At 44.9% G+C, this 11,193-nt stretch overlaps 2 protein-coding genes across 2 annotated transcripts; both read left to right on the top strand.

Annotated features, from left to right (window-relative positions):
• The first annotated feature begins 2,557 nt into the window (after positions 1-2,557).
• On the top strand, positions 2,558-5,060 carry LOC144712654 (uncharacterized). Its single transcript, XM_078586923.1, has 6 exons — positions 2,558-2,590; positions 2,692-2,830; positions 2,884-3,377; positions 3,777-4,396; positions 4,457-4,644; positions 4,840-5,060. The coding sequence occupies exons 1-6, from the start codon at positions 2,558-2,560 to the stop codon at positions 5,058-5,060; spliced, it is 1,695 nt and encodes a 564-aa protein (XP_078443049.1).
• A 3,454-nt stretch (positions 5,061-8,514) lies between these two features.
• On the top strand, positions 8,515-10,226 carry LOC144712946 (uncharacterized). Its single transcript, XM_078587377.1, has 4 exons — positions 8,515-8,964; positions 9,027-9,227; positions 9,319-9,534; positions 9,619-10,226. Exons 1-4 carry the CDS (start codon positions 8,689-8,691, stop codon positions 9,925-9,927), a joined length of 1,002 nt encoding a protein of 333 aa, XP_078443503.1. The 5' UTR covers positions 8,515-8,688; the 3' UTR covers positions 9,928-10,226.
• The last annotated feature ends 967 nt before the right edge of the window (positions 10,227-11,193 follow it).

Genomic DNA, 11,193 nt, shown 5'->3' with positions numbered 1-11,193 from the left:
TATATATAAATAATTTATTTCTACACTAAGAGATGACTTCTGGCGTAGTGGTAAATCGCTTCATTACTGAGGCGGAGGTCTTGGGTTCAAATCTCGTTCTCCCCATATATATATATATATATATATATATATATATATATATATTTAATTCAATCTTTAGTAGTGGACCCGACCTCGGATTTAACTGGTTAAATCCATTGGTCCGCTTACTATAAGGCTAATGGGCTCCGCCCATTTAGGCCTTATTGGGCCCTTCTTAAATGAACTAAAATGCCAGAAATTTATTTAGAAGTCAATTTTGCACTATTTAAAATACTTTTAATTGTTTAAAAAATTCAGAAAAATATTTATAATGATTTTAATGTATTTAAAAATATTTCTAAGGCTTCTGAAAATAATTTCAACATACGTTAAATATGAAATGACCTTTTAAAATATTTTAAAGTATTACAATAACATTTTAATACTTTAAAACTATTTTCAGAAATTTTGAAAAACATTTTTCATTCTCCCAAGTACTTTATGATTATTCTAGTTTATTTTATAGTTTTAACACATTTAAAAAACATAATCTTAAAATATTTTAAACTCTAATTATAAATTAGTTTCTTAATTATAAATTCATGATATTAATGTAATTTAGTGTACATTAAAACACAAAAACCTCAACAGACTACATCCTCGAATGCCTCCTCGCTCAGAAAAAAGACATCCACCAGTATAACGCCATCTATTAGTCGATTTCTTCCCTTCCCTAATTGAGTCAATTATGTTTTCTTTTAAGAATTTCATGGTCAGATTTAATTTTTTTCGTCATGTTTTTCTACATCTCAAAATTGATCTCTTTATCTCTTTATTTATGCCGATCTCTAGATTTCTCTTTGGTCTTTGAAATTTAGTTCCTTCTTATTTATCATCTAAGAGGCTTTTATGATTTTTCCCCAATTTTGTCTTACTATTTTACTCCTTCCAGGCTATTCATCTCTTTATATCTCTCTCTCTATTTCTCTCCATATTTTTAATGGATCTTCAAAAAAAAAATTCTTTAATAGGAGTTCTGCTTTTCTTCTGATCTCTATATCTGTCTCTCTCTCTTTCTGTTTTTCTTTCTACATCTATCTCTCTCTCTCTCTCTCTCTCTCTCTCTCTCTCTCTCTCTCTCTCTCTCTCTCCCTCTCTCTCTCTCTCTCTCTCTCTCTCTCTCTCTCTCTCTCTCTCTCTCTCTCTCTCTCTCTCTCTCTCTCTCTCTCTCTCTCTCTCTCTCTCTCTCTCTCTCTCTCTCTCTCTCTCTCTCTCCCTCTCTCTCTCTCTCTCCCTCTCTCTCTCTCTCTCTCTCTCTCTCTCTCTCTCTCTCTCTCTCTCTCTCTCTCTCTCTCTCTCTCTCTCTCTCTCTCTCTCTCTCTCTCTCTCTCTCTCTCTCTCTCTCTCCCATGATTTTTCCTATTTTTATCCCTCCTTATTTTCTTTGCGCATTTGCTATTGTTCTCTCCTGACCCATCCATTTCCTTCTCTCTCTAACTCTGTCACCCTATCTCTCTCTGTCCGTCTATTTTCCTCTTGTCCCTTCTCTATCCATTTCCCCATCTATGTAACTACCCCTTCATACTATTACCCAATCTTTTCTTCAATGTTTTTAGTATAGACTAATCGCTTTCATCTCTAAACCCTAAAATTTAACCGCTTACCCTAAACATGCACTTAACTTTAGTGCTCCCATCTCTACTACTAGTAATAGGAATTAGTTTACCCTTCTTGGCGGATAATGAATGGGTCTGGAGACCCGCTTTAAGGAATCAAACAGGTTAGACACGTTTTCTGTTTTCATTACCACGAAAACCATTTTCTGGAAGGGCCATCAGCAAACAATGAAAATTTGTGAAAAAGCACCTCACGTTCATTTGCTCCCCTTCACTTCATTTTCCGACAACCTCACTCCCTTCCCTGTCATCAATTCTTCTCTACAGGGCACCGATAAATCCTTTCCAACGACCTCACTTCCCTCCCAGATTGAAAATCTGTGATTTTAGATATTCCAAGGTTTGACATCGTTGGCTCCCAAATTGAAGATCTGCGATTCCAGATATTCCAAGGTTTGATGTCCTTGACTTTGTATATTTAGACTTTAAATCTTTTGTTGATTTTTCTCTTTTGAATTTAGTCTTTGGTGTTCCGTTCACAACCAAAGTCAACGGTTGGCACGCCTGATTATACCACTCATGAGGTCTTATCTAAGAGAGAGTATGATAGGAAGGTATATTTATATTTTTCTGAATAAAATATAGAAAATGGGCGTAAAAAATAAGAAATATTTTTTATATGCCCTTCTACGCTTCTATTGTCTTAGTAATGAAATATTATATCTCTCGGTATTATTTTGGATATTTCATTTTAAACATATATGTGTACTGTTAATCTCTACTACTAATAATAGGATTTCATTTACCCTTCTGGATGCTAATTGCGACCGCTACTGAGTGCAATCATCAGGCCGAGCGAATTGCGCACCTTTGATCGATAGGATCAAACAATGTGAGGACACTTGTTGTAGCTTCCCCCGATGTGGCAGACATTGGACTACATTCTCTCCGAGGCATGACTGCAACATGTGCTTCATGCCAATCAAAGATGTGGCTACAAGAATGGAAACCTGCCTCCAAACAGTGAAACCCAGTGTTCCAATTATGTGGAAAGGATGGCAAGGTTGCATTGTTGGCGTTTCCCAACTTGCCGGCACCGCTTCTTGCTCTGTTGGAGGGGACGACGGAGGAGGCGAAGCACTATCACAATTTTCTTCGAGCCTACAATTCAGCTTTCAATTTCACGTCCAACGGTACAAATTTTGACCGTTCGCTTAGCGACAACCGTGCCAGCTTGTACATGTAGCGAATTCAAGGTGGCGTCTATCATCGGATCTCAAATGCTTTGCCGTCCCCCTTGGTCAAGCTCCCTACTTTGCTCAAATCTACGACACAGACTGCCAGATCGACCGACGAAGCTCAATCTTCCCCGATCTGCATCGCAACATCCTTGAAAAGATCCACAATGCGCTAGCTGTGGCCAATCCCTTTGTTTGCCGGTTTCAAGCAAACAACAAAGAAGCGCTTCACTACGCATCCACCCAAGAGTTCGAGCTACGAGTCAGTGAGCCTTCTATCCGCAACTGCCGTTATAATCAACCCACAGGCTCTGAAGTCGCTGTTCTTATGCCTGGAGACAGAAAAAAAGGGGATGGAAGGCAAAACATTGTTCTTCGGAAACGTGGTGGGGGCCTACGGTTTGTGAGTGAGCTCGACGTGAAGTATGATCCGCTACACTTTGTGCTGCCCTTTCCATATGGCAGTCTAGGGTGGAGCCTGCAACTGAAGGAAAGAAGCAAGGTGATGATGAACTAATTTTATGCCTACCACTTGATGGTTTGAGATGCATTTGGAGTACGCCATGATTGAAGAAGCTTGCTTGTTGTGGGTTCGTTACAACCATGCAATGTTGCGTGCAAGCCTCCACCAAGGGTTGGTTGATCAAGTTTCCGTCGACGATGTTGCCGAGCCCCTAGGGAGGATGACCATTCTCCCCCTTCCTTTAGTGGTGGCCCGCGCTACATGCAAGGGCTGTACTAGGATGCCATGGCCATCGTACAAAAGATGTTAAAGCCAGATCCGTTCATCATGATGACTTGCAATGCGAACTGGCCCGACATCAGGGAAGCTCTACTAGCTGGCCAAAAGGCGTAAGATCTATTCAACCCCTATTGTCACATTTTTCGATTGAAACTGAAGGAGCTCCTCCATTTGAGCATCGACAAGGAAATATTCGACAAAGTTAAAGGTCGTGTGTACGTCGTCGAGTTTAAGAAGCATGTTCTCTCGCACGCACACGTGCTCTGGATACTAGATGATCTGCACATGCCGAAGACTCCTAAAGATATCGACAAGATCGTTTGTGCCGAGTTACCAGATCCCAACGACAAGGTGTTGTTTGACTGTGTGATGACACAGATGATACATGGTCCTTGCGGTTCTGAAAACCCAAGATGCCCGTGTATGAAGGACAAAAAGTGCTCCAAGAAGTTTCCCAAGGAGTTCATCGGCTCAACCCAAGTAAACCACGATGGGTACCCTCTCTACCAGCGCCACAATGATAGTTACGTCATCCATAAGGGTTTGCATCTCATCGACAACAGTTGGGTTGTTCCGTACAACAAGTTTTTGTGCAAGGTGTCCAACTGCCACATCAACATGGAAATCTGCTCTTCCATCCAGTCAGTGAAGTACCAGTACAAGTATGTCTACAAGGGCCACGACCGCATTCAAGCCAGAGTAGCTTCAAAGGATGCTCCAAGTGACGGCGTCGTCGTTGGTGCAGCTCAAGAGCCTTCGTCACGCGGTGAAGCCCAGCAGTATCTTGATGCAGGATAAGTATCTGCATCAGAAGCTTTTTGGCAAATTTGTGAATTCAGCATGCAACAGATGTATCCACGTGTGTACGCCCTCCAAGTTCACAATGAGAATATGCAATCTGTGGTTTATGCTGAAGACGAGTCGGTCAGTGACATCATGGACAGGTCGGCCTGCACATCCCTCACGGAGTGGATGCGGTACAACAGGGAGCATCCGAAAGACAAAGTCACCAAGCGGACGCTATACTGTGACTACCCGTCGTATTATACGTGGAACGATTCCACTAAACATTGGTCACCACGTCAACGATTGTAGTGTATTGAAAGGGTGCACTTTGTGTGCCCTCCCGATACTACGCGATAGTACCTCCGGCTGAGGCTTCATCACATTCCAGGTGCGACGTGTTACGAAGATTTGCGAACCGTTGATGGTGTTGTCTAAGACACGTATCAAAGAGCTGCTCAAGCGCGTGGCCTACTCAAGTTCGACGAAGAGTTCAACAACGATATCACGTTGGCGTTAGGCGTTGCTTCTCTCCGTCAAGTTTGTGAGCCCTTCGCGATGTTGCTACTCTACTGTGACATCTCACGACCATGCGTGCTTCTCGAGAAGTACCTTGACGCCATGTCAAAGGACATCTGTTTCACGAATGGTGCTTTGTAAGTAACTGAAGCGATACGACAGGAAGTGTTGAGTGTGCTCAAATCAATCCTCTACCACAACGAATCTTCACTCGCAACTTTCCCAACGTTGCTCCAAGGCATCGAACTCCCACTAATAGACACACAATGGAGGCCAAGCTAAGCAAACGATATCTTGCCTGTGATCTTCGCAGCAAAACGCCTACAAGGCATGCTGAACGAAGAACATCGACAATTGTACAATGCAATATTCGAAGCATCGAATCGACAGAACGTGCTACGGAGGCCAAGGTCTTCTTTGTTGATAGGTCTAGGGGCTTTGGGAAGACATTTCTCTACTCAACTATTCTCGCGCAGATCAAAGCCTCTCGCCGCAACGCCATCTCGACTGCTACAAGTGGTATCGCGGCGCTTCTTCTGGACAGAGAGTGAACACTGCACTCAACATTCAAGATTCTGATTCCCGTCACTCAAATCTCAACATGTGGAATCTCACCTAAATCCAAGATCGGCCGTCAAATTTAGTCAGCAAGCATGATAATTGTGCACGAAGCACCAATGATGCACCGCCACGTGTATGATACGTTTAATTGATCGGTTCAAGATGTGATGAAGAGCATCGATGAAAGTTTGGAAAGGGTCCCTTTCGGTAGCAAGGTAGTCTTGATGGGAGGTAACTTCAGAAAAATGCTTCTAATCATACCGAAAGGCTCACGCTCATTGATCGTTGATTCATCCCTCAACCGAAGCAATGTACGGCGTCATTTCTCTATTTTTTGCCTCCAAACCAACGTCCGCATTTCCTCCACCAACAAGCATGGAGCGAGTTCTTACTTGCTGTCGGAGAAGGACGCGTTTGCCCTGATGTCAATCTTTCAGCTGAGATTCAGTGTGTCTCCTCACTGTCAGAGCTGATTGCATTGGTGTATGACACCTTTGAAGATGGCGCAACTCAGCTGACAACGAAGACGATTTTGACGCCTATGAATGATGATGTGTTCAAGGTCAAAAACATGGTGCTCGACGTCTTCCCAGGTGAAGTGATGGAGTACTTTAGCTTCGACGTAATCCCTCCAAGCGAAGTTGATAACGAATCCCTCTACCCAACCAAGTTCCTCAACATGATTGACGATGCGACAATGTCGCTCAACAAGCTACGACTCAAGATCGGGTGCATCGTGATCCTTCTCTGAAACTTGAGCATTGTGCAAGGTCTATGCAACAGGACCAGGCTTCGAGTGGGCGGCTTTTTTCTGAAAATGCTCCAAGCCAAAATCTTCAGCCAAGGAAATTTCTACGGTGAACTCCATCTCCTACCACGGATCGCACTATACCCATCTCAATCGAGGCTTCCGTTTCGATTATAGCGCCTCCAGTTTCCAGTTTGACTCACCTTCGCCATGATGATTAAGAAGTCCCAAGGTTAGACTCTCAACACGTTAGGGTTATATCTACCAAACTTGCTTTTTCTCACGACCAACTCTACGTCGTTCTCTCAAGGACGCGGATCGGTCCAGCAGGAATCGTATTTTGCGATGGCAGCGCTAACTGACCCACTGTGACTAACGTTGTTTACATAGAGGTTTTCTAGTAGGAGATGGCAGGTAGAAGGCAGCAAATCCACCGTTGCTAGTTGCCCAGCCCAAACTGCGGCAACAAAACCCTAATTCGAGATGGAGAACATCAGAGAACCAGTAATCTACGCAGTTTCCTCTGAGATCGCCGTAGATATGACTAATACATTTCCTTCTGCGAACTCCACCATTGTCAATGCAACTGACAGAAAAAGGCCGAGAGGAATTACACGAGATCCTTCCTCAAAGCTTTCAGATTCCTCGGTGGAGATGAACAGGGGAAGAAATGGAGTCTACTGCGTGAGGGACTCCAATCGAGGGTTTTGGAAGAGTACGATGAACTGGTTGACAATCGAAGTTATGGGAGAGGAAGAATGATGACGTCGTAAGCAAGGGTAAGCTCACCCCTCTTCGTAAAATGATCTCTAACGTCTAATTGAAGCTGATTACATCTGATTACAGAGGGGAACCCTTAGGTCATGAGATAACTGATTTGAAGGCGGAATTGGCTAGCTGAAGATATCCTAGCGCCTCCTGTAGGTTTGTGATGGTGGGTCCGCCAGATTCCGATATTGAGGAAGAGTCCAAGGTATTAAAACCACATTCTCCTTCAGCCCTTTAGTCATCGTCTTTTTTATCTATCAATCCAGAAACTTATTAACGTCACTCTGTTGATTTCTTATTTTCACGAAAGCAGAATTCAGTTTGTACCGTATTGCGTAGAAATTTCCGATAAATGAGGTTTCTAAGAGATTGAAGATATTCCAGTTAGTTTTGAGATAAATTGAAATATTTGGCATACTGGATTATTTGGATGCCTGAAATTCGAACTCCACTCTCTCTAGGGAATATCTGAGAAACAACGCCCCTTAGAAATCGAAGATATTTCGTAATTCGTAAAAAAGAAAATAAAATAAATCAAAAGTATTTCAGTTTGAAGATCAATTAGGCCTCTTTATTCATCTATTGCTCCATCAATGTTTTCCATCATTCTGCTGAAGTTCCTAAATTGCAATAACAAAATTTCGGTTTTATATTCGCTACATAATATTCCTAAAATTCACTTTTTCTTTCAAAATTCTTGGCGGCTCTTCCCTCAATTTTTGTTGGTCATCTTATACATGATTAGCCTGAATGCCTCTAATCACTAAATTCAATCTCCGGAGCCGACGAAATTCTTTCTCCCTGACCATCTTCTCTCTCTACTCGAAGCGAGCATTGCGAGCGAGCCCCCCTAGTGGTCACATAATGCAGGTGAAGAGTGACATTCTGAGAGAGTTTCAGTCTCTAGAGGGATGAACAAGGATCTCTCTCCCGCTCTATAAATATAATAATAACAACAACAACATTTATAATTTTAATAAATACCTATTTCGTTCCCTACATTACCTTCCCTGCACACACTTGCGTTGGGTCCGAACGTGACCTTCCCTACATACAGTTGAATCAATTCTATATTATACATATCATTCTTAAGGGTTGAGCTGATCGAGTAATCTGACCAAGCCCAACTACCAAGCAGACCCAAATGAATTAAGTACGCTAATCTCATCCGGAACCGTGGTTGGGGGACTGCGCTCGCCGGTCCGCCGATGTGGCTCAGTTCCTCACTGCATGGCGGCAAAGCCCCTCCTTTCTTCCCATCTGGCAATGTCTCCACGCGGCGCAATCTCCCGGGCCATGGCTAGATTCGAGTTTGCTTCGTCAACATGTCAAGGTCATGACACGTAGCTTGATGCAGAGAGGGCGCAAGAACCAACGTCATCGGCCCGTGGCGGCCGCCAACGCTTATCCGAGGAAGACGCCAGCACCAGCATGGAGGGAACCCAAGACGCGAATATCTAGCAACTAGATAAGCTACCTGAATAAAGTTTCTGCATTAATTTCCGGTTCGATGACGAAGGAGACGGACCCCGCACGCACAGTTACGTGGCAGTTTCCATTGCGACGACCATCAAGTTGCTAGTGGCGGCGGTGGAAGCGGTAAGACCAATTATCCTCAACGGCGAAGATCAACCTGCTAACCCATCCGACGGTAATCTCGGCTCCGTCGTCGCCCAGTTTGTCGCCACATCCATGCCATTAAATTCGCCGGAGAAAACCCTCTACACGTTTCCTTGGTTTTTATCCTGCAATTCTTCAAACCGACTCCGAGAAAATCTCCAGAACCTACCGCTCTCTTCTCGCTCTCTCTCTATCCCTCTCTCGCCCCCCGCGATAAACGCGGTGGTTCTTCCTGTTGCTGTATCCGAGACCTCCCGAAAAACTCTGGCGAATTCGGAATCTGCCGAGCTGGCGATCGAGAGTCGTCTGAAGATTGATTTCCTGAGGACGAAGCAGAAGAAGGTTATGGTGAGTGGCATCGTCTTCTTTCTTTTGGCCTGACGGTCGTGATGACCCGGATGCTGTTTCAGGGAGGACCAGATTTTCAAGTGAGCGATGGCGAGCAGGAGCCGCCATGGCTGAGGCCCTTGCTAAATACAAGCTTCTTCGTCCCCTGCCGAGTCCACGGCATCGCCAATAAGAGCGAGTGCAACCTCTTCTGCTTGGATTGCACTGGAGACGCCTTGTGTTCTTACTGCCTCGGCCACCACAAAGACCATCACATTGTTCAGGTCAGTTATTCTCTATCTGTCAATCTCTCTTTCTCTCTTTCTCTGTCTCATCTCAATGACAAACGTCCTCTTTTTACCCAATTCTTCGCAGATTCGGAGGTCGTCGTACCATAATGTGGTAAGAGTGTCCGAGGTCTCCAAGTTCATCGACATCTCCTGCGTGCAGACTTACATAATAAACAGCGCCAAGATCGTCTTCCTCAACGGAAGACCGCAGCCAAGGCACGGAAAGGGTGTCACGAACACATGCGAGATTTGCGGCCGTAGCCTTCTCGATGCCTTTCGATTCTGCTCGCTAGGCTGCAAGGTGCTTATTTCTTTCTCTTCCTCTCTACTTTTGTTCTTTCCGAGGGATATTTCTCTGATCATCCTTGGCGAAACCGTAATTCAGCTCGGGGGCATGAGAGAGGATCCGAGTCTTAGCTTCGTTCTGCGGGCGAAACCGGGGAGAGAATACTTCACCGGGTCGGAGTCCGACGACTCGCCCACTCAGAATAAACTCATCAAGTCGTCCATCTTCAGCCGTTCGATCAACATCCCGTCGTTCTCGATGGACGGCGGCGGAGGCAGCTACAAGCGATCGAATACGGCCGGGTACGACGACGGAACCAACTCCGGCAGCATTTCCCCCGCGACTCCTCCGATCGTCAGCTACCGAACTTGCAGGCGAAAGGGTATACCACATCGGGCGCCCTTTTAGAAAATGTCCTCGATATATTCTATGTACATGAGCCAATGACCGTAGGTGTCCGGGAATATTTAGAACACTCGTACACCGGATATGATACGATACTTAGATAGAAGGCCGTCATGCATTATACATTAAACTCTCTCTCCCTATCCAGTCGTTGTAGGAGTTGGTTTGGATGAAGAAGAATGCAGTAAGGGGGCGAATCCTCAATATCGTCGCTTCTCGTCGCCTTTGTATGTAAATACGTTGGATTATTGGGTGTATGATTTTCAAGCAATACATGTACATGATGCTCGCTGGGTTTTCTCTCTCTTGATCCGACGATGCATAGGAGAGGAGACAAATCGAAAGAACGCTTAATCGCCGCGGAAAACGACCAGATAAGATCGGATAGGGAAGAAGAGAGGAGAAACAGGCCCTCCGTGGGACTCTAAAAGCAGGGGCGGTGCGAGGAGTGAACGTCAGTTTCCTTCTGGGCAAATTATTCGCGGGCCTGCTCGATAATGGTGGTTTCTTGGTCAACGTGTTCGTCTTATTTAAAATGTCATGTTCACACTGACGCGACGCAGCCTCTGTTTCAGAGCATAAAACTATTCCGCAGGGGATGAATGGCCACGTAGAGAAGAGGCGTGGCGAAGGAGCCTTCTCCGAGCTCCTGGCAGCACCCACGTCGTGTACTCGGCTATTTAAACGGGTCAGATCCTTAAATCCCACCACAGCTGATCGCTCCACTGGCTTAGGAGCTCCCCTTATTGGAAGGAATCTGATATGACCAAGTAGCATTTGGATTAGATCACGGACGGATTGATTTTAATCTTCTGGGTCTCGATGATCTCGTGCCGGCAACTGGCGGCCTTTCCCATGCCAGGAAGACTGTCACTAGCAGCTAGAAAGCGACGTTCGTGGAAGAAGGCAAATAATTCATGGCGTAGTGCATCAAGAGGCGTCGCATTCGCCTCGTTTCTTGGGGAGGAAGAACTACGATCCCGTCAACGCAAGGCACTGAATTAAAACCAAGAGGCTGCGCGGAAAAACGTTGAATATTTTAATGAGAGCGGCTGTTGTGCTTAGACTGAAGTTTATTCCATGTCGCGCAGCAGGAACATTTTCCAGGCACGGAACGTACATTAATCATTTTACTTCTCCGCCATAAGAGCGACGTACCCAGAAGTTCTTTTGGCGTCCTCGCCGTGGGCTAGCCGCTTTCCTCCATACCAAACAGGCTCTTGGATTCGAATAATCTAATTTCGCCTCCCGAGTCATGATGGCAAGTAT

Source organism: Wolffia australiana, chromosome 15 (genome assembly GCF_029677425.1).
Source record: "Wolffia australiana isolate 7733 chromosome 15, ASM2967742v1".
Taxonomy (NCBI): Eukaryota; Viridiplantae; Streptophyta; class Magnoliopsida; order Alismatales; family Araceae; genus Wolffia; species Wolffia australiana.
This window is presented reverse-complemented; position numbering and strand designations above follow the sequence as displayed.